Source organism: Numenius arquata, chromosome 2 (genome assembly GCF_964106895.1).
Source record: "Numenius arquata chromosome 2, bNumArq3.hap1.1, whole genome shotgun sequence".
Lineage (NCBI taxonomy): Eukaryota > Metazoa > Chordata > Aves > Charadriiformes > Scolopacidae > Numenius > Numenius arquata.
This window is the reverse complement of record NC_133577.1, coordinates 32,975,892-32,999,371: the sequence shown is the minus strand read 5'-3', so window position 1 is coordinate 32,999,371 and position 23,480 is coordinate 32,975,892. Positions and strand designations below refer to the sequence as shown.

Below are 23,480 nucleotides of genomic sequence, written 5' to 3'. Positions count from 1 at the left end.
GGAGTGTAGAAACCACATTTTTGCTATTCCCTTTGCTACTTGTTTTGGTGCTGCAGTGCTGGGGAAGGAGCAGGAGGTTCCTCCCTCACCATGGCAGGCAGCAGTATGCACCAGCAGGGCCTCCTCCTGGACTTTCTCACCTGCTAGATTACCAATGGATGGGAAAGAAGTTCCTGTCCTACCATCCCCAACACGCATGCCTTAAAAAAAGCAGCAGGGGTAGATCAAAAAAAACCAAACCAAAAACCCAAACACACACCCCTCCAGCCACATTTGAGTCTCAAACCCTCATTGATCCTGAAATCCAACCAGCACAAGGTTCCTGCAGGCAAAATGGGGCACGAAAACGCACACACCTCTAAGTAGGGAGGCAGAGCAGGAATAACAAGGCAGCTGAGCCCCAGCGCTGGGGTAAGAGGAGAGGGTGTTGCCCCAGAGCTCTCCTTGGAGCCTCCAGAGCCAGCTCTGCAAGGAAGAGTTGGTAGGAAGAGCAGGCTTCGCAATCAGTAACACGTTACAAGACAAGGGATGCTCTGAAATGCAGGGGTGGGCTGAGAGGCAATTAAGGGTTGATCGGGATGACTGACAGGCTGGAAACAGCCAGGGGGAAGGGAGGGGAGCAGAAGGAAGAGCAGGCAGGGGTGCTTGTTATAGGCCAGACAGGCTCACCACCCTGCAGTAGCTTTTTAGGACTAGGCTGGGAATTTCCAGTCCACACGCCCGTTCAGCCACAATACATAGCTCTACCTGCACCACTGCTTGGATGGGCTGGAGTCTACCTTCACCAAATGGGTTTAAATATCGCTTTTCTTGCTCCAAGAAACACGGTGCAAACAACAAGAGACAGTGTACATGCTGCAGTCCAAACAGCAAAGCCCCCTCTCCCCATGCTGTCCAAAGCACACTTTCTTCTCTATTTACCAGCCACGCACTTCCAGCACTACTTTCCTGCCCATACATCAGTCACTTCCATGTATTTTGAAAACAGGCTCATTAAAACTGCATACCTCCTCTACTTTGATTGCCCCATCCCTTCTCTTCCCTAAATTTCTGAGCTCCAACTAGAGGTTCTATTTGATCTTTCACATCCAGACAACCCCAGATACATCTGCGAGCACAGCTGTGTTAGACACAGAGGCAAAGACTCAAGTGATCAACATGTCTCCACAGGCATAAGTCTGCTGATGGTGGAGCAGTTATACTGGCAAAACTACTTCTCAGGGTTTTGAGGTGGTGGAATAAGCCAGACTGAGAAGCAGGAGCATTTTTGCCAAAATAATGTATCAGCAGAGCGATCAAAACAGGCAATCCTACACATCAAGCAGGCCAGAAGCTGCAGGTGTTTTGAAGGAGGCATCTAATGCACCACACAGACACAGCCCAGACTATGCTCAAATACTGCTACCATACCATGTTTTTATGCCTTTGATTTACAAAGGTGTGTCCCTAACCTCATACCTACCAGAGGAGAGCTGAGCTACGGCTGCTACTCCACAAGGCTCTTGTGGAGCAACTCAGGCTGTTCCACCCTGTAGCACTCAACTCCCCAGAAGAAACAAACACTTACTGTGGTTATTTCCTACAAACCAAAGCTCCACTCCTATCAAGTGGAACAAAGCTTGAGAGAAAACAAAATAAATGAGTGAAACACTGGGGTATTTCCCCTCTTCTCCCTTAAAGCACAAAGCATTTGTTTTCTCCTGACTTGAAATCACAGTCAGGAGCTATCTACTAGCTTTGAAATTCCCCTCCTACCCCACGCGATAATAAAACATGCAGATACGAGAGCGTGAGATTCCAGAAGCACTAGGCAGCAGGGATTTACAAGGGATACATCCTGTCAGGCACACTGGATCATTTTTATTTTTAACAGCATTACAGTGTTAGTGGGTGAAAGGGAAGTCGTGGATGTAGCAAGATTTTAGCAAGCCATCTGCTGTGGTATCTCACCCAATCTCCCTCTCAAGGTCTGTTCATCAGACTAAGGCAGAAACATCACCTTACGGACTGAAAATGGGCATAACAACCCTAAATAAACCAGCAGCTGTAAGTGACAAGAGCACTGGACTGCAGGCTGGCAGGAACCAGAGTCAAGGTTGACTTTTGGTTTCATTCATCGTTTTCACTCACCAGAGTGTGAAGTTTGGAGAGGTGGTAAGTGCTGGCTGCTCCCAGGTACCTGTTTGGCAAAGAAGCCAGGTGTCACAAGGGAAGGGATGCTATAAATTACTCAGAGGTGGATGACAGGCTGGTGCAAGGAGAGGCAGGGAACAATTTCAGAGGCACGGGCACAGGAAGCAGGTGTAGGTTTGTCAGGGCATCACCCTACATTAGCTGGAGCCAGGCTAGTGCTTTCTTTTTCTAGAGATGCCGCCTCATAAGGTAGAGGAGTCTCAAGGAAAGGGCTTAGACAGATACTAAGGCAGGAGCAACAATCAAGGAGAGCTTAGAAAGCCAGAGAAAAAGGAGCACACAGAGAAAGTGGTAACAGGGAAGGAAGGTAACAGGAAGGTAACAGGAAGGTAACAGGAAGGTAACAGGAAGGTAACAGGAAGGTAACAGGAAGGTAACAGGAAGGTAACAGGAAGGTAACAGGAAGGTAACAGGAAGGTAACAGGAAGGTAACAGGAAGGTAACAGGAAGGTAAGGACCTGCACCCATACAAGAGGAGAAGGAAGACCTGGCTGCACAGCTCTGAGGGAGACCACAGCCCCAGGATCTCACAACGGGTTTTTCTTGCCACTCTTCACAGCCTGGCTTTTCTACCCTACAAAGCTAGTGATACACAGTCATAAGATACATTATGCTTATGCAGGATCACCAAGTCCCACCTTAATCTTTTCCTTGGTTAGATAAACAGATTGATCTCCTTATGTTTCTCACCATAAAGCTTTCTCTCCAGCCCTCAAATTATTTTCTGCATTCTCTTCAATTTTTCAGCATCCTTTTCTAAGCACTGACACTGGATTTAGACACAAGTATTTTAGTACCAGTCTCCCCAGCACCTCCTACAGCAATAAAGTATCGTTCCTAGGGCTAGTCACTGCTGCATTTCCAGGTGTCAAACATTGCATATAACTGCCAGGCTTTAAAGGGCCTTAATAGGTCATCTGATGAGACTCTTTGCTTGAGGCACAGCCAGCTGCAACTCATCCACATCTACAGACTTTTGGCTAATTTATTCTAAAACAAACACACACACCCCCTCCCTCCCCCCCCCCCCCAACCCCAAAAAAACCCTAACGCTGCTCTTCAAGATAGCTGCCTCTTCTGCTTCACCATCCCAACTGATATTAAGGAAAACCATGAAGTTTGAACTCCCCCATTACAAGTAAAGTGACTTCCTGGCCTGTCTTCATCACAACTACAGTCTTCTAGAAGAACATTACTGCACATTCTTGAAGACCATGAAGTTCCCTCTTCCATCTTTTCTTCTTCAGGCTACAGAGTCCTAGAATCATAGAATCATAGAATGGCTAGAGTTGGAAAGGACCTTAAAGATCATCTAGTTCCAACCCCCCTGCCATGGGCAGGGACACCTCTCACTAGAGCAGGTTGCTTAAAGCCCCATCCAGCCTGGCCTTGAACACTTCCAGGGATGGGGCATCCACAACTTCCCTGGGCAACCTGTTCCAGTGCCTCACCACCCTCACTGTAAAGAATTTCTTCCTTATATCTAATCTAAATCTCTTCTCTTCCAATTTAAAACCATTGCCCCTTGTCCTGTCACCACTCTTCCTGACAAAGAGTCCCTCTTCAGCTCTTCTGTAGGCTCCCTTCAGGTATTGATAGGCTGTTATAAGGTCTCCCCGGAGCCTTCTCTTCTCCAGGCTGAACAACCCCAGCTCTCTCAGTCTGTCTTCATAGGAGAGGTGCTCCATCCCTCTGATCATCCTCGTGGCCCTCCGCTGGACCCGTTCCAACAGGTCCATGTCCTTTCTGTGTTGAGGACTCCAAAGCTGGACACAGTACTCCAGGAGGGGTCTCACGAGTGCAGAGTAGAGGGGCAGAATCACCTCGCGAGACCTGCTGGCCACACTTCTCCTGATGCAGCCCAGGACACGGTTGGCTCTCTGGGCTGCCAGTGCACACTGCCTGCTCATGTTGAGCTTCTCATCCATAAGCACTCCCAAGTCCTTCTCCTCGGGGCTGCTCTCCAGCCATTCTCCACCCAACTTGTATTTGTGCCTGGGGTTGCCACGTCCCAGGTGCAGGACCCTGCACTTGGCTTGGTTGAACTTCATGCAATTTGCACAAGCCCACCTCTCCAGCCTGTCTAGGTCCCTCTGGATGGCATCCCTTCCCTCCTAGTTCTCATCCTTCCTCCCACAGCATATTTCTAAAGACCTTAATCACTCTGATGGTTTTCTGGATACTCTCTAGTTTGTGCGCATCCTTCTCCAAGGGTTGCATCTACATCTAAGCCTAGTCCTTCAGCAACACCTCATCTGTGTCGAGGAGAAGACTAATTGATTCTGGCATCTTGGAGGTGTCACTCCTCATACACAAGGCTTGCTTCATGTTTTTCTCCTCTCCAGCAGAGCACTAACTCATCCTGCTCACAAACCCTGGTAATACCAACATTTCCCCCTGCCCTGCCCAGCCAGGGTCTCCTTATCAGACAGGAACCCTTCTGAGTACAGCTAAACATCCCTCCACCTGAGGGATGTTTCCTATCTTCTACTCCTTCACTCACAGTTTGTTTACGAGGCTGACACTTGGGTCAGTGATACAGACTGACTTAAGTCAAGATCTATCACATCCATCGCCCCTGCTCAGCCAGTAGGCAAGCCATCCTTCCAGGCAAGGGCATTGACCAACTTGATGTGGTACGTTCCAGACAAACACATGCTGGTGGATTTTTAATCAACATATTCTCCCACCTCCTTAACAGGATAAACATTAACTGCTTAACTGTTTGTTCCAGTTTATTTAGACAGGCTTGTTGTAGTCCCATTCTCCCTGTATTTCAAGGGATCAAACCTTGGGATCTCCTTCCACTAGATGTCCTTTAAGGTGGCTACTCACCACGTAAAAGTTGCCTTAGTCTATTCTTTAAGTACTTTCAGGGAAATTTCATATGGCTTTGCCTACATCTAATTTACCTAACTAGTCTTGTCACCTGTTCTGACTTGTGCTTGGATTCACTTTTTAAAATTAACTCCTTTAAGTACCTTGTCACCCCTGACCTTCTTTGCAAGGTGAAGAGAGTTCTTACTGTCACGTTTTATTTGTTCCTCTTTTCCACGCAGCCAGGGGCCAATTCCTTTTCTTCTCCAATAGCTGCATTGGCTCCTTCTGCCCTAGCTAGGAGTTCACACTGAGTTTCGCATCCACCGCAAATCCAGTTCCTTCCTCCCAGATTTATAACTTTGCGCATCATGCCAACTCAGGCTGCCTTTTCTGTGTTGTGAGTAACAGTGAGCCCCTGGGCAGCTACCGCAGTTCAGCAGACACACAATAATTCATTTCCAGGTTTATGCCTCAAGCGAAGACAAGAGCCCAGCAAAACCAAATCATCAACATTGCATACACAGTCATCCTAGGGAAGATGTCAACTTTACCAGCATCTCCTGAGAGCCTCCAGAATCCAATGGTTTCACACAAAGGGAGTCTAGACCACGTACACAGGGAGCTGAGGGATGAATCCCTTTTAAGATCTTCCTTGGGACCCCTAAGGCACTAAATTTGTGGGTCAAGAGCCCAAGTATCCCAAGGTCAGCTGCAGAGACCTCCCCTGTGTCACTGCCAGGCTCTCTCTGACCTCCAAGCAGAAGACATCAGATGTTGATAATTATTTCAAGCAGGAGACAAGGCCTGCTTCCATCTGAGTTTCCTTTAAGTAAAAGACCATGCCAAGATTGTTTCACCCCCCAGCTTTGAAGGGACCTGAGACACAGCCTACTAAAGGTCCCTACTTAATTAGTAAAAGCAGGGCCAGGCTAACACCTGACTCTCCGACTAAACGCACTCTCATAAAAAATTCCACTTCAGAGTAGCACCCTCCCCCTGACCCATGCCAGCAACTCATCAGGAGACAGTGGAATGTTCTTAAAGGAGCCCATTAGAGCTGCTCTTCTATGTAGGTCAACTGTCTTGAAGGAGAGAGCACACCACCGCCCCATGAATACCACCACATGGCCTCCTTGCGGGTGTGACAGAGCCAGAGGTCACATCACTGGTGGCAGCTGTCTGTCCGCAGGGCAATGGTCCACACTGAGCCAGGAGAAGAGACATGCACAGAGCCAGCAGGAGCATCCTTAGGGGAAAGGGGCGTCAAAGCAAGCAACTCCTCTGCACACAGAATTAGAGGGGTGCAGATGGGAAGAGCACACCCAGCACAGGGACTCACAGGAGTAGCTCTGGAGACAGACAGTTCTCACAGGGAGCGACAGGCAATGGTCAGAAAGACGCGCAGCAGCCACTCTTCCAGCCACTGAAAGGTAGGGAGGTTCTTCAGCTTGCTGGTCAGAGGCACCATGGTTGTGGTGGCTCAGGAAAGCAATTGCAGAACATACTGAAAACAGGCAGAGATGAATCCTGGCAGGTGCTTCTTCCTGGTGCTGATGCAATGTGCCACCTTTTGAATACACAGTCCCTTAAGAGATCCAGCTCCTTCCTTTAATGCAATAGCACAAACATCTTCCTAGATCGGGCCACACAAATGGGAATCTTCAAAACCTTGCTTTAAGCCAGACCTGTACCACCAATTGCCAATTTCTCTGGGGAAAAACAGCATGCATACAACAAGACCTCTCTCTTTTCCCAGCACAATAACCATGTGGGCAGAAGCCACTGGCATCGACAATTAGTCCAAAGTACATGAAGTACAGCAGACCTTGCTCAAAAGATACAGTAGACTACGTTAACATGATCCCCATCTTGCCCATAGAAGCTGTTTAGCCGCTATAAGAGCTTAGCCTAAGGAGAGCACTGTGATACCAGGAAAGCATTGCCACTCCCCCACTTTTACAGGGATGGGGAGGAAGGGACTTAAAAGCACGTGAGGGGGAATGACAGGCAGGCAATACCAACATGCAAAAGCCATGGGGAGAACAGAAGTATCTCCAGCTCTGCTTAGCAATCATGTGCAGGGAAAGCATAATGCGTGTGCAAAGATAACCCTGCAAAGGGCAGGGAAGTGCTGCACAGAGAAGCACGGAGGAAAACGTTCTGCAACTCACACTTAGCAAGAGAATCTTGGGCTTTCTGCAGCTAATCCATATTTGGAGCAGAGGGCAGACACCCAGCTCCATGCTGGAAGGACATGAAGCGAGAAGACAGTGCCAACCGCAGACCTGTAGGCTCAGAGAAAAGCCATTTCATACTGCAAGCCTTTGCTTTACAAGCTTGGCACCAGCTTCACGAATCTCAGCCTCTCTCTCTGTTAGAGTGTGTACGCACATGCACATTTCTTTTTCATTCCTTGATTTTTGTTTTTGTCCTTTTAACCAACTTTCTAGCCAATGCATCAGCCCTGCCCCCCCAACACATTCCCCCGAGCGAGCCAGAGAGCTGCAGGCAGAGAGGTACCTCCTGAAAAGGCCACGTTCAAGCCAGTTCCTGCACACACCAACTCCCATATGGCTGGCGGGACAAGGACTGCTTCCCAGTGAGAGCCTGAGCTGCACAGGGCATGGGGAAGAGGCTGGGGGCTTCAGTCTCAGGCAGCAGGCGCTCCCACGATGAAGGCAGAGTTACCCCCAGAGAGGTCAGCTACCCCACACCACAGTACTTCAAAGCTAGAGCACCAGGACCAGCCAATACACTTGTGAAGATCAAAGTGGCAGAGGGACACAGGGATCCCTCCCCTCTCTCCCCGCCTGGAAACCCACATTTCGGTTTCCAACTCAGCCTGCAAGCAAGGTCTGAGCTCCCCAAGCTCATTTCCAACAGGCACGGTTGCAGTCAGACCCCAAGCAGGAGACCTGGGACTGGAGGAGCAGACATGGCTGCAGGACAGGGGCGAGAGCACCACTACAAGGCATGGTTCCTCACCCTGCGCTCAGAATCACAGAATCTTAGTGGTTGGAAGGGACCTTTGAGATCATCGAGTCCAACCACATTAAAAAAAACAAACAAACAAAAAAACCCACAACACACAAAAACAAACAAACAAGCAAACAAAACAAAAAACAAACAAGCAAAAAAAAAAAGGCAAAAAAGCACCCACCAACTAAACCCCACACCCACAACCTCACACGCAACACCCCACCACAAACCAACAATCCCGGGCACTAGAGCATGCCCTGAAGAGCCATGTCTACACGTTTCTTAAATACCTCCAGGGATGGTGACTCCACCACCTCCCTGGGCAGGCTGTTCCAGTGCTTATGCCAGCACTGGCCTGCTCAGTGACTGGGCTGTCCAGGCAGTGCTGGAATCACTGGTGGTCCTAAGGAGCCCCAGGCTGTACCTCTGGACTTCCACTCCTGCTGCCAGCGCGAGGTGAGTGAAAGCAGCAGGGCCCCTTTGCACAGCCCAAAGTACAGAGCCAAAGCTCCCTCCTCATGGGTCAGCTCAGGAAAATCCTGCCAACAGTTGAGTGGGCAAAGAAAAAAAAAAAAAAAAAAAAAAGAGAGGACTCTCTGCAGAGCTTGTATGCAGTGCTGTCATGGGTGAAATCAGGCAGGCCTATGGAAAGGCACTTACTTCCCACCTGCTCAGCCCAGAGACAGGCCCTGGGGAGCCAGGAGGAGCAGAAGACAGCTCTGCTGAAACCAGACACAGGCCAATCTTCCTCTGAATCACACAGCATCCCAGAGGCCATGACCCATTGGAGGCTCCGCTGCTCGCCCCCGCAACGCTTCCTGAGCCATCAGGCAAGACCTGGGACCCTGCAGAGCCAGTTCAGGCGGTAGCAAACCTGTCCCTTTGCTTCAGGCTCCAAGCGGGGCCTCCGCCTCTGTGTGCGAGGCAGCATGGAGAACAGGCAGTGGGGCTGGCACACCAGCATTCACCACAGGAGCTGCTGGTCGGGGGGGTACAGCTGCCAGCCAAGCTCTCACTGGCAGGAAGGAGATAGAGCAGGAGCAGCTCAAGGGACTGCCACCAAGGATTGCTCCCCCTCTCCTTGGTTCCCACCCCTTGGATAGCAGCTGCTAGATTAAAAAAGCCTTAACGGCACTGTCACTCAAGGACATGGAGACATCTCCATTTTCCAAACATTCCCATCATCTTGTCTCATCTCTGCACCACAAAAGCCCCAGGGAAGATCCGGTCCCAGCCTCCAGCAAGCCCTATCATCCTTGCCTCCGTTACCCACTGCAGAGCTCTCAGATGCTTTGATATGCAAATCAGCCACAGGATCCATAACCAGCACCGTCTGCTATTAACAGCCGTGAAGAGTATCCTACGCCCAGGGCCTCTTCCAGCACAAAGCAGGCACCCCACAGCTGCGCAGGCTTCACGTCAGACGGCGCAGGTCCCGGCTGTCTTTCCTGGGAGCGGGAGGTGCCGCCTGCGGAGCCCTCTGGTCCCCTGCATACAACGTCACCCTGGCCACAAGGATGGAGATGGGGGCGCTTACAGATAGGATGCAGGCTGGGGTTGTACCTCGGTATGGATGGGGAGGGCGGCAGAGGAGCTGCCGGCAGGATGCTGTGGGGCTCCCTGTGGCCTGAGGTACTCCAGCTACCCCGGGCTCAAGGAAAGCATAATTAGCAATGGACAAAAAGCAGGCCCTCAGCACTGCCAGCTCTCGGGCTTTTATCGCATATCTCATACTACCTGGGATTTTCTAAAAGTCCTAGTTCCCAGAATGAAGCAATTTCATGAGGTTACTTTATTTTTTTTGTGTGAAAATTTGCTACACTCGCCCCCCGCCCCAGCAAGATCCTAGCCCATTTTATTGCTGAAGAAAGCTAAAAAATATGACCCAGGATATTTTAAAAGCACAGAAAAACCAAACAAAACAATAAACAAACAAGAAGCAAAGCACTCGGCATTTTTCTTCTTTTGGCCCAATTCATTACTTCAGGACATTTCAGAATAGTTGCACCACGCTCCGGTCAAAGGGGGAAAAAATGGAGCATTGAAAAGCCTCACGACATTGCCTTCTTGACAAGAAAACCGACACCATCAGAAAATACAGTAGCTTCAGTTCCTTCCAAGGTTACCGAAGACAGGAACAGACGAAAATAGAGCAAACTTAGTACAACAAAACACATTCATGAGCCAAACCAGAGTCTCTTCCCAACCCCCTCAAAGGCATCTTCTTTCATGCTTATCTTGCTCCTATGCTATCCAGGTGAAGACTGCAGAAAGGACTTTTCTCCCTGTAAAGACAGTGTATTCCTATTGCTAAAAGGCTCGAGATGAAAAAGGCCTTTCCTAGGTAGATACCAGCTAATTGCAGTCATTAGAAGCAACGTCCTTAATGCTCTGCTATTTCTGGTTTGAACTGAGTACTCCTGGAGCCAGTTATGAACTGAGTGGTTGGCTTTCCGCTCTCTCAGAAGCATTAAGAGAATAAAAGGCTATTAGGGACTGCACAGGATGGGTGTTTGGAGGGGAAGAGTACCGGTTCCTGCAGCGCACTTGCAAAGTCTTTGTCCCATGCACGGGTGGGGCATCTGCAGGACCATCCAAGAGGCACCTGTGCCCTGCAATCCTTCAGTGGCTTTGGGACCGTTGCTAATGGGATGCTCCTGCCATGCAGCCCGGGGCTTTCCATGTGTGCTTACTCCAGAGGATGACAGGATGGAGCAGGGCACTTCCACAGTAACAGAAATATGGAAGATGGGCCCCTCATGGACTATGCACAACTAAATTAGCACACCCTGAGCATGCACCGATCAGCCTTTTGCTTCCAGCTCCTGCTACAGAGGGAAGGGCAAGGGAGGGAGATGTCCAGAATCCCAAATTCCCAAACACCTGGTCTCCATCCAGCTGAGAGCTATCAAACCTGCTATGGGCACCAGGCTGACTGCAGCCACGTCACAGATTTTTGGCATGATGCCTCCAGCAGGTAGCTACATACAGACATCCAGGGCGCACTCCAGGACAGGAGGAAAAAAACACGGTTTGCCAATTTGGAGGGGCTGGCCATCAAGACAAGAGCAGAAAGGGACTGCTTGGCTGCATGACCATGGACAAAAGCCCCATCTTTGCTAAGTTCTCCAGGGTAGGGGAGGGAGAGCGGCATCAAAAATTTCCCTGCCGTTCCCACCCTTGAAACATCCCTCCTTCCTCCCCACCGCTCTCCCTTAGGCAGCGTCAGGAGGAGAGCGGCAAGGAGGAGGGCGGGCGGCTCGCCCAGCACCCACAAAAGCGGTCTCAGCACCTCCGATGGCGCCGGCAGGTAAGATGGTAGAGCCGGTCCCACCCACTAGAAATGGCTCCAGCGACCCCCGGGTGTGCCGAAACCACCTCATCCAGCCAGCGGCCGAGCCGAGGGACGGCGCACCGGGGAGGCGGGCGAGAAGCCTCAGACCCCCGAGCCACCCCGCTTCCACGCTGCCCCGGAGGGCCTTGGGCACCGGGGCGCGTCCCCCGCTCCAAGATGGCAGGCGGCGCCCCCAGCCCCAGGCCGCCCCCTCTGTGATGCTCCGCGCAACGCCCGGCCCGGCCCGCTCCGCCCCCGGCAGGGCCTGAGGCGCGGCCGTTGCCCCCCCCCCCAGCAAGCACCGAGGCTACGGCCCCGGGCTCGCCCGGCCTGGAAGGAGCCGCCGCACCCCACCGGGTCTGCTTACCCCGTGTCAGGCGCGGACTGGCTCCCCCTCTTCCCCGGGGCTGCCGCGCCGCTCCGCTCCGCGCCGGGCCGGGCCGGGCGCTGCGGTACCGGGCTGCGGTACGGGAGACAGCGGCGACCGTCCGGCTGGTCTCGGCTCAGCTCGGCTGGGTTCGGCGAGGGGCGGGGCATGAGGAGGGGCGGGGCATGAGGAGGGGCGGGGCATGGGGGGGCGGGGCATGGAGGGGCGGGCTCTGCACGACCGTGGACGGGGCCCGCGGGTGGCGTGGCTGCGCATGCGCGGGGACCCGCGGGGGAAGGGCCCGCGTTCCCGTCGGAGGTGCGCGGCCGGGGCGGGGAGGGCGACTGGGGCTCGCGCGGGCGGTGGGCGCAAAGGCGGCCTCGGAAGCGGCGGCGGGCTGGGGTGGTGGGTAGCGGAGTGGGGCAGCGGGCGGCCTCGCCCCTGAGCCGCGGCGCCTGGGCCGTGGCGGGGCCTTAGGCCTCCCGGGTGGGGCCAGCCGCGGCCTGCGGACCCGGCGGCCTGCGGATGGCCTTGGCTGGGCCGCTCCCGTGGTGCTGGCTTTCCGTCGGGGCTGGGGCGGGTTGGGAGCGGGCCGCAGCGCCGATGCGAGCAGCGTGTGGGCCTTCTGCGACGCCTGGGCTGTCCGGCTCCTCCCCCCGGCTACCGGTCCGTCTCTCGCAGGGAGCCGTTCGCAGGCGTCGCTGATGCTCCAGGCGCAGGGCCCGAAACGCCAAAACCCTGAGCATGGGTTGCTGCTTGACAAAGGCTGAGAACTGCTGGCCCCGAAAGACGGCCGAGTTTGAGTGGCACACAGCAGGGCAGATCGTTGTGACATCGTGCAGAAGCAGCTGGCAGACAGAGGCTGCCACAGGCTGTGGGGAGCCTGGAGCCTTTGTGTCGCCTGCACGCAGGGCACTCACTGCAGATGGGGTGACTGGCAGCATCTTGCCTCTCCAACAGGCAGCACCCCCTGCTCCCGCTGTGCTTCAGCCCGTGCCCTCTTACTCTGGCCTGAGGGAGGAGGAAAACACGGAGTCTCGTCTGAGGGTCGTGCACGTGTATCCTTCAGAGTGTTTCTTTGCTTCGAATTCATGTGGGGCTGTGCTGCCACGATTAGGCTTGTGTGGGTATGAGTAGTCATGCAGCAAAGTTGGACCAAAATTCCTGTGTCCTGACAAGCATGGCATTTACTCGTGTGTGTCACTGGGACTCAGGAAGTGTGGGCGCTAGTCTGTGTTTTGCTGGTTATTCTCCAAAAAACTCCTTTGGAGGTCTGGTGAGTAAGGGGAGGCAATTTGGGGAAGAACACTGCGTGACAAGTTTCTTATAAGCATGAAAGACTTAGTCCTAGTAAAAGCAGACAGGCAGCCAGCCCTTGTAAAACCAGGACACAAATGCTCATCTGAGCTGTCTTCACTTTTCTTGGTTCAAAAGTTCCCCAAGCTTACGTGGGAGGGTCTTGTTTGGAAGGACAGAACCTGAGTTAAAGGTAGGTTTTGAGTGAGAAGTGAGGCTTATTCCAGCAAAGTTACAGGTAGCTCTTTGTAGCTGTCTGCTGCTTTACAGCACGCGTGTGCCTTTGTCGTCAGGTTAGGTTTCTCTTAAGCCTGAATTCTGTCTGTATTAGGCATCTTTTTCTGGTGTAGCTTTATCAGGAAGGCCTGGAGCCACTATTGTTCTTTGTTCTGTAAACAACTAGCCTAGGTCATTGGTTCCTGACTTTTTTTTAATGGTTGAGCCACAGCTCCTCACCTTGTCTTCCTTCTTGTTTGTGTCTTCCCTCCCACACACACACCCCCCCAGTTCGGTCACTGCTATCTGTTTTGTGATTGCACCTTGCTGGTTGGGACCAGGTCAGGGTGGGAACAGAATCTGGTATTGTGGCTTGCCACCTATTGTCCTGTTCCTGAGACCTCAATACTTTCAGAAGTAGTAAAGATACATTTGAGAGGTGATAGCAGCATTAAGTTACGGGAGCGTGGACAGTTCTCCGAATTCACTTGTAATTCCAGAAGGCAGAGGCAGGGAGGGTGCTTGCTGGATTCCAGCCCCACAGACTGCATCAGAGTGGAGCTTTTCGGGTTAGGTACCTCTTTACTTCTCCTTTCCTTTGACCTCACACAGGAAATTGTCCTCTCTGTAGCTTGATTTCCTGCTGGTGTACTTGGAATAATCCCTTCCTATTTTAGTACAGTGCTGTGAATATGAATATATAGAATGTTTTAAGGTGCTCAGATACTAGAACAATAAGAGCCATAAGCACCTTAGAGTTGGGGCTTCTGGATACTTGAAATGTCAAAAGTAAGTTTTCCATTAAAGGTATTAACTCTTTTTTCATCTCCCTTTCCTGATTGTGATCTGAAAAATGAGGTTAGCGTGTTTTGCTTCAAAATTGTTAACAGATGTACCTGTAATGAGTTTCTGTTGGTAACTTGGATCAATAAGTATCCTGTTTAATAGCTAATCCTATTCATAAAAGGAATTGGAAAAGACTTAATTCCTCTTTGTGAATCCTGGTCTTTCTGGCCGTCATTAATGTAAAACCAATTATGTCTTGGTAATGAATATCTTGTGTATTTTTAACACACACAAGCCCTTAATCACATCGTTTCCTTTATGAGGAGAGCTGTGAATGGATTGAGTCCCGTAGTTCACAGTTGGCTCATGTAGCTCACCCTGGCAGACAGTCTATAAATAAACCTGCAGTGGCAGAGTAGGGGCTTAGGTATTTGCATCGTGCATATTGTCTTGGATTTATTTCCTGTGTTTTAATGATGGATGACAGATGCAGTTCAAATCTTTGTGGTGCCTGGAGCATGTCTATTTTGGTCTCTTGGAATAATAAAGGGGATGTTGGCCCCTACTGTTTGACTGTGCACATCATGTTACTACTACTAAAGTGAAGAATATATTTCCCTGTTATATTTCGTGTGTGTGACAGCAGGCCTCAGTATTTGTTTTGCAACATCCATTGGTTTTCCTTGGGGCCTGTTTGTGTGGATGAGTTACTAGCAGAAAGAAGGAAAAGAAATAGCTGCATCATTGTGGAACTACAGATCTGATGGAGCGGGTCCAGAGGAGGGCCGCCAAAATGATCAGGGGGCTGGAGCACCTCTCCTATGAGGACAGGCTGAGGGAGCTGGGGTTGTTCAGCTTGGAGAAAAGGAGGCTCCGGGGAGACCTCATAGCGGCCTTCCAGTACCTGAGGGGGGCCTACAGGAAGGCTGGGGAGGGTCTGTTTACAAAGGCCTGCAGTGACAGGACGAGGGGCAATGGCTTTAAGTTGGAGAAGGGGAGATTTAGATTGGATATTAGGAAAAAGTTCTTTACCATGAGGGTGGTGGAACACTGGAACAGGTTGTCCAGGGAGGTGGTTGAGGCCCCTTCCCTTGAGATATTCAAGGTGAAGCTCGACGAGGCCCTGGGCAACCTGGTCTAGTTGGGGGTGGCCCCGCTGACTGCGGGGAGGTCGGACTAGATGACCTTTGGAGGTCCCTTCCGGCCTGGACCAATCTATGAATCTATCTATGAATCTTGGGAATATAGGGAGCAGGTGTCATTTCCAAGACTTGTGATTAAGAAGGAAAGTAATACTGGATTGCTAGGTAACAGCACTATAAAGTATGTTTACTGGTTTTTAGGGTATACACCACTTGGTCAGAGACGTTGCACTGACCTCTTGATTGTTCAGACACAGATCTTTTTAGTGCTGCCATGGCTGTGTTAATAGCGCAGATTGATACAGACCGTTCTTATGAAGCACATCAGTATTTTTGCTGAAATGAAAGGATCTTTTTCTTGTCCAAATCTGGTGTTTCTCCAGAGATACCGTCACGATGTAAGTCTGGGTTGGCAGTGAAAGGAGAAGTCCCTGTCTTGGGTTTTGCCACATTCCCTCACACCAGTGTTCATGCGGCCATGGGATGAGTTGGATCTTATCTAGCTGAAACTTATCTAGCTGAAAACTATGACTGATTTATATGAATGCTAGTGACAGCATAAGGGAGGTGATGGAAATGTGTGTTGAGGGGACACAGGGCTTTCTTTTGCGGTACTGTGTCCCCTAATGTTGGCTCAAAATGAGTATGTAAATCTGCCCTCCTTATCTGGAAGATGTCCTTGCTTTGTATCAGCTCCTTGAGGTGATCTACTCGTGTGTTTGCATGCATTTGACGAAAATACTGTATGTGGCCTGCTTCTGTTAGCTGGGATGAATTTTTCCAGAACTCCTCCATTCAAAAACCACTCAAAATTGCAGTAAATATGTTAGTTCTTTAATCTCAAGGGAAAACAGTGAAGGTGGTAGCTTTAGTATGGCACTTGAAAATGGTGCGGTGGGTAAAAAACGTCCAGAGGTTTATAACTGGTGAAGCGTTCCTTTGTTGTGTGGTATTGGAATTTGATGTTGGTCTGTTGCATTGAGTGGGGTATGGCTGAAGGGCCCTCGAGAAGGAAGTGTTTGCTGCAGTAGGTTATTGCGTGCTCAGACTTATGCAGTGAAGTAGAAATTGGGTCATTTTAGTGAATATTTGATCAACAGACTCCTTCACCCTATCTGAATCTTGCTGTGAAGTCAGTCTGAGGTCTGTGCTAACTTTTAACTGGTATGTGGAGTGGAGAGAAGCAGAGTGTCTGTACGATTCTGGTTTTAAGAAATTAGTCTCTCTAACTGTCATATAGAGCCACTGCTAGAATTTAGGGGCAGCAGGGTCTGAGATGGTTGCTCTGCGTGGTTCTTCATCACTGCGTTGGTGCAACTATGTGTGGCCTGCGCTATATCAGTAGTTGCCTTTGTGTTGGGCCTCTCATTTTAGGATAGTGTCTGTTTAAATACTGCTCTTGGCTAGCATGAACAACTTGGAAATTAATCCTACTTGAGCAGGAGATTGTACTAGATGACCTCCAAAAGTCCCTTCCAAGGTAATTCCTTGGTCAGGAGTGTATTAGTGACTAAGTACTAAGCAGCGGTGATGTTTTCCTTGTCCAAGGTGTTTTAGGGTGCGCTCCTGCATCAATTAGGCAATACCGACAGCAGACTTCCAGAAATTCCTGCAAATTTTCCTGTGCTTGAGGCTTATGGGGATACTCTTCCAATAAACCTCCAAGCACTGAAACCTGATCAGAGGCTACCCTGGGGGAGCCACCTTCAGGAGCAAAGTCGTGTCACGTGCGCTCCCTGTGCCTGTGCTAGCTGCAGCCTCCTCTGAGCCGTGTTAAGGCCGGTGTGAGGCGACACTGGCGCTGGGAAGGAAAGAGGTGCCGGCTGTGCTGGGGCCGATGGCTGTCATCGCTCTCTAGCGGCTCTTCAGCTTTGGCACTGACTCGGAGCATTCACATGGCAGCACCCAGTGTGACAGAGTGAGAAGCTTCTGTGCCCTTTGGAGCTTAGGTTAGTAACTAGCTGCTCCACAGAGGGGAAAACTGAGGGCGGAGGAGATCAAATGCCCTGTTCGCAGCTGCGGAGGGAGCAAGTCAGGACTGGGTCTGGTTGAGTAGTGCCTGGAGACAGACCCAAACTATTGGCTGTTTGTTTCTAGAAGGGAAGGTGACATGTTACAGTACTGAAAAGGTGATTCACTCTTCATGAACCCACTTGCACCCTTGCATGCTGTACTCTATGCCACAGATGCATTCTTCTCTTTTCTCCACCCTGAGCCTTCCTGGTAATTGGAAGCATCCCCCCTGTTTACTCAGTTTCTAACAGGATGCTTCATACCAAATAATCAATCATACGAAGTTTCTTAGCTCATGACACATTTCAATGTGCCGAGGAATAATTCTTAGCAAAGAAGGAGGTACTGAGTCATCTGGAAAAATAAACAGTCCTTGGACACTTCAGCTGTTGATGCTTCTGCTGGTAGTTTTGTAATTTCAAACCTTCACTGTTGCCAGAGGGTGGAAACAAACAGTGACTCCTCCCAGGAGCGGAGAGTGAGTTCAGAGTTTAGGTGGCGCTTCAGGACTCCGACATGCAGCCTTGAGCACATGTAGCTATGCTGGTCCTGACGTTGCTGTCCCCCTGGCAGCAGGCAGAGTGTGCGCCCGTGCCTGCCCTGCCGCGAGCCAGCAGACTTCTCTCTGTCTTACGTAGTGGTGAGGATGAGCCGGCCCATCCTCTCCTGCCACTGAGGCCACCACAGCTGCTAGGGGAAGAGAGAGAGACTCCCTGGGAAGCATCCGGCAAAGACAACAGAGAGGCCGACTCACTGCTCCTTGTTTTAGTTTTCTAGAGGAATCCAAGGCCTCGGTACGATTCTGGAGAAAGTAGGAGCAATATTACCTGCTGGGTTTGAGTTTCACATGGGGAAACGCTATACCTAAGAGCAGAACGGGACACAGGCTGTCCTCCTGCCAACGCAGAGTGTGGGCTTACAGCAAGACAAGGTAGCTGAACTTGCTTAGAAATCCTAGCACCAGCAAGGCCCAGGTAATTGTAACTTGATTGCCAGCAGCACTGCAAATACTGCAGGGCCTTGTTTTTGTTAGGATCACACAGGCAGGTAAGGAGCTGTGGCAAAAACAACCGCCTTGGAATCTCATTTCAGAGAGGGAACAGTGCGGACAAGCTCTGAAGAGAAGCTCTGAACTCGTTTGGAGATCTTCTACCCCACTGAAAAGTGGCTTTGCTGAGCAAATAAATGTAAGCTTTGGCTGTTGCCGATCTCTTCCAAACCTGCCTGTATGACAGGCAAGACGGTTTGCCTCGTATTGTGTGCTTTGCTCAGGGAGTGCTGTTACAAAATCGCTGTGGTGCACATCTCCAGTGCTTCTCATCTTGCTGTCAGGTAATGCTTGCTCTGTAGGACAACCGCAAACCCTAAAAATTACATACATCACCAAGTAAGCAAACACACTGGGGAAAAATAAAAACAAAGAGACAGTGAAGATTTAGCCTGGGCTTTACTTGGTTGTAATAAGAACAGCTGTGGCATTGTCTGTCGGAAAGCTCTGTTGGTATGTTTTTTCTCCCTACAGAAGTTAGGTCACCTTTCTTTTTAAAATAAGAGTTAAGAAAATGGCTTTGCAATGTACTGCTACAGTTTGGCCCTAAGCTCATCAGAACTGTCAAAGGGAGATGAGAGGTCAATGTATTTTTAAAGTTTACTTTAGATAGGAGAGGAGCGGAGCATGTGTTGGTTCCACTGCCAAGGTCTGAGCAAGCAGTGTCACACAGCAGTAATTGCAGTCAGAGGGGAAGTCTTAGCTCTACTGAAGCTGGCCTGAAAGAGGACTGGCTCTAGGTCCATGTTGTTTTCTCCCTTCACTTGGACCTGCCAGGATAGCTGCCTGGGTCATCGCTCCCTAACTGGTGTCTGGCAAAATGATCTGGGTTCAGATATGCCTCTGCGATTGCACCTGCAAGCTGGTCACACCATCAGTCTGACAGAATGAGGTTAGGGAACCGCCATAGATGTAGTCAGGAGAGAGGGTGTGGTGAACCTCAGAGGTTAACCTTGTAACCCAGCTCTGCTGCAGTCGGGGTGGTGTTTTGGTTTGGGTCGAGTGAGCACCATAAAGTTAAAGGGAACTGTTTTCTCTGGGCAGCCCCATTGGGGCAAGATTGGCAGAGGTGTGATTCTGGTCTCTAAACACAGGCTGCTGAACACCATGTGTATGTTGAGAGGGACCATGCCCTCACCAGTGGTGTTTTGGTTTGCCCCTTGTCTGGCAAATTGTTTCTTAAAGCTGTGATGCCAGAGTATCTCTGGCTTTTTGCTTGGTTTTGTAGGTAACGTTGGGAGCTTTAACAAGTAACTGGTAGGTTTTACTGGTCATTGTGGCCTCTAAATTGGTTTACATCCAAAATTCTCAAACCCACTTGTTACATGGTTCACAGTGCATGCAGAAGGGCCTTTGCCTCTGTGTGCAGGAAACTGCAGTGCAGTGATTTCAGTGATTTCAGCTTTGCAGTGTACACATCTGAATTATATTGTCTGCTGAAATCAGGCAGGGGTTGTTGGTCTGCATTATAGTGTGCTGGGATTGCAGCTTCTGAAGAGGTGCTGAGGCTCTAATGTGTGATTCACATAAGGGAACGAAAGCAAAACAAATTTGGTCCATTTTCCAGAGTTCATAATTCTCTTGTTTCTTATGCAGGGCCGGTTACCAGAATCCAAATGGCTCTCTTGAATACGCGATTGGGTTTATCCTTAACCCATCTAAGCAGCACAGTGATTCAGCGACACTTCAGGTAATTTTCAAATCCTGCTTTTGCTTTGTTTTATTGGGAGAATTTCCTGATTGAAAGAGATGCTGTTAAGTAGGTCAAGCATAAGACACAGTATTTCTAATTGAAAAAGGATAATACAGTAAAAAAATAATCTCCTAGTTGTCTCTCCACAGGTTGTAAAGTGAGCCCCAACACAACAACAGATGCAGGTTCCTGGCAATCTGAGTATGGTCTGAACTCTGTGTTTTTGTATGCTTGTAAGGAGGCTTTTAGACCTTCGAGGGCAACATGAGGGCCTGCAAGCAAAAGTTGAAAGTGTCTGTGTTTCTCAGCCATGTCCAAAAAAGGAACAGCCAGCCCCTGCTGACGTAAAGACAATTAGATATTTAAAATTATTCCGGAGTTTTATAATTTCAGTTCTTTAGAACAAGAGTAACCTGAAAAATGGTTAAGGCCTTGTGCCTTAACAATGCCCATTTTTTAGTTTTCCTTTAGGTCCTTGATCCAGGCTCAAGGCATTTAAAGCTTCTTAAATTTATGGATCTCATGTTTTACAATGCCTTGCACAAAGCTTAGAGCCTAATCCTGCAGTACACTCTATGCGGGTATGGGAAATCTCTAGCATGTAGCTCTTTGAAGGCTCAGGGCTTTGGTTGATAGGGTGAGAATAGTCATTCCCATGACTGTGGTCTAGAGAGGGGATTAAGACAATGCTCAGGGCTAGGTTGTGTGATGGTCCCAGGAGCTATCTCGAGGAGATATCTAAGTCTTACTGGCTTTCTAATTAATGGGCTGCATGAGAATGGGCTGCATGAGAGCGTTAGCCAGTACACATTTAAAGGACATACATACACTGACAGCGAGAGGGAGGCCAAGTCCACAGAGGTAAGCAGTGCTATTGCAGGACATCACCAGTCTTAACAGGAGAACTTTTCAGTTACGGTGGGCCTGCTTTGGATGTGGTTGGGTTTTGCTCTAATACAGTGGCAGAAGTGAAGAAAGGAGGGGAAAGAAAAAGTCCTCCTCGTGCAGTTACTCTTGTCTAGTAGTAGCTGGGCAATCACACAGTTATTTACTGCTCCTGGTTGCAGACTTCATCCCACCTAGGTTTCCCTTTCTCTTTCATGTGGCAGTGCTCTTCTCCCTTTCCGTCTGCCTCCCTTCCACCTTCCCTGCTGTGCAGCCACAGCCTGGCAAGGGAGGATAGATAGTGTGGTATACCACAGTCCCTCCCCATGGGAGAGAGTGGCTGCTTGCACAGGTGAGTGACTTTGAGAGAGAGGAGGAGTGTCTGCTTATAAGAGGAAGGCTGGGGTAAGCCTTTGCTGCAGGAAAAAAAATCTTTAAAGGCAGCACTGGACCTCTGGAGCAGTTAGAGTAAAGCAGACTGACCCAGCTGGCCTTCTCTTACTGCATGTAAAAATGTCTGCTTCAACTGATGTCCATCCACAGTGTGCTTGATACACAGGGGATGGCTTGCTCTTCTTTTAGGCAGCATTGCCCAGAGAAGCTGTAGATGCCCCATCCCTGGAGGTGTTCAAGGCCAGGCTGGATGGGGCTTTGAGCAACCTGGTCTGGTGGGAGGTGTCCCTGCCTATGGCAGGGGGGTTGGAACTCGATGATCGTTAAGGTCCTTTCCAACCCAAACCATTCTATGATTGTATGACTGCACATACAGGTCCTTTGTCTTCAAGAAGGGGTGGTGGTCCCCACTGGTCTTTATTTACTGTATACACTTCTGCTCTGCAGAACAGGGTAATGGTTGGGTTGATTCCATATGCTGTCTGTTTCAGTAGTTCAGCTGACAGCAGCTTGGCGATCCTGCAGCTGCCTGGCCAGCATGTTTTTAGTACCTTACTGCAAATCAGTTGTTTAGCAGTAGAAATTATCTTCCTGCTTTTCTGATGGTCTGTGTTTGGGTGTCCTTTGAAGAGAAGCAACAGATCACTTGAATTTGAGCTTACTGGATAAAAGAATAGCTGTTGCTGGAAGGGAGGTTGAATTATTTCTCAGTTTATTCCTGCTGTTCCCAAGCATATTCAGAGTCAGATGTAGCAACTTTGTATCGTGCAGTTTATTTCTGTTGTTTCTCACTCCTGATAATCCCCCGGAGCAAACAGATACCGAAGAGGCTGTGTCTCTCTGGGTTCCTCACGCATGGGGAAGGTTGATGGTCCGATACATTCTAGTTGGTGGCAGCTTAACACAGCCACAGCAGGACCTCAGAGGTCTCACCGAGAGCGGAATAAGATGGGAGACCCTCGTAGACTTCACCGAAAAGAAGATTGGTCAGAAAAGTCCTTATTGCTTGGGGACTGTGCACAAGATTGAAAGAGCCTGACTTGAACCTTAGCTTCCTGTAGGCTTCTTGTGGCAGAAGCAAGCATGTTTTTTTGCTTGTAAATTGAAGTTGAATGGAATCATCTGCAGTTGCTAAAAAGCCCAGTAAATGCAAGCCACTCTTCACACCATCTTTTAGTCGTGTTTCAGAATTGAACGGTCGTTTTATGTTTGACATTTAGTGAAGAGTGTGCAAAGCCCAGGGTAGCATCTGGCTTTCAAAGAGCACATTCAATGCAGTCAATGTGTCACTCGTATGGTATGTATTTGTTGCTGGTGCCTTCTGAGTGGTTTCTGTAATGATAAGATCCTGTGCTGGGTTTGCCCTTGCTCCCCAAGCTTTATTGAGGAGATCTTTCTCTCATCCTCTCTTGTCTCTCATCCTTTCCTGCTAGTATCACCGGAGCATGCCGAGCAATACAGAAACTCACCCGCGTGCGAGTTGTGGACAACAGCGCCTTGGGGAACACGCCCTACCACCGGCCACCAAAATGTATCCACGTGTATAACAAGACCGGAGTTGGCAAAGTAGGAGATAGGATCCTTCTGGCTATCAAAGGAGAAAAGAAGAAGGCTTTGATTGTAGGGCACAAGATGCCTGGCCCCACCATGACGCCTAGATTTGATTCCAACAATGTGGTACTCATAGAAGACAATGGAAATCCAATAGGGACTAGAATAAAAACACCAATACCCTATATCCTGCGACAGAGAGGAGAGTTCTCCAAAGTACTGGCCATTGCCCGCAACTTCGTATGAAAGCTAAGAAAGGTTTCTGGAAATCCTTTCATATGGTAGCTGTTCCTTGGTCCTTTTCTAGAAAATGGTGGAACGTGAAAAAGTTGTCGAGTCTCTCTTCCTGTTTAAGAATTGCAGACAACTAGATTAAATATTGAAATACCTCGCTTTTCTCCAAAATAAGGTTGATTTGCTTCACAGAACTTCTGCAATGTGTTGGGGAAATGCTCCTTCAATCTTACTGCTTTGGTGGTGTTAATTTGGTCTCTAATCATTAAAATGAGAACACGAAAATCCTTCTGGTTTTGTACTGCTTACGCTGTCTTTTCCCTATTTCTGCCTTTCCCAGTTCCCCAGGAGCAAGACACAAAGCGTGATCCATGGCCCAGTGGCACTGTGGTCTACAAAACGGATTCACACGTAATAGAGTAGGAGGGACATATCATGAACTGTTGGTGCCTTGGGCAGATTCAATAAAAGGATTAGCTTGAACGTCTTTGCCTAGGAAAAGTCTTCAGGAGGAGTTGGAGTTGGGAGAG

General features: G+C 49.7%; 1 protein-coding gene across 1 annotated transcript; it reads left to right on the top strand.

Annotated features, from left to right (window-relative positions):
- The first annotated feature begins 11,911 nt into the window (after positions 1-11,911).
- MRPL14 (mitochondrial ribosomal protein L14) lies at positions 11,912-23,431 on the top strand. Its single transcript, XM_074168811.1, has 3 exons — positions 11,912-12,011; positions 19,791-19,884; positions 22,599-23,431. Exons 2-3 carry the CDS (start codon positions 19,811-19,813, stop codon positions 22,960-22,962), a joined length of 438 nt encoding a protein of 145 aa, XP_074024912.1. The 5' UTR covers positions 11,912-12,011; positions 19,791-19,810; the 3' UTR covers positions 22,963-23,431.
- The last annotated feature ends 49 nt before the right edge of the window (positions 23,432-23,480 follow it).

Excerpts from the sequence above, each read along its gene's own strand:
- MRPL14 (XM_074168811.1), top strand. The coding sequence starts at position 19,811 with ATGGCTCTCTTGAATACGCGATTGGGTTTATCCTTAACCCATCTAAGC. Across the intron at positions 19,885-22,598 it reads GTGATTCAGCGACACTTCAG|TATCACCGGAGCATGCCGAG; the intron begins GTAATTTTCAAA and ends CTTTCCTGCTAG.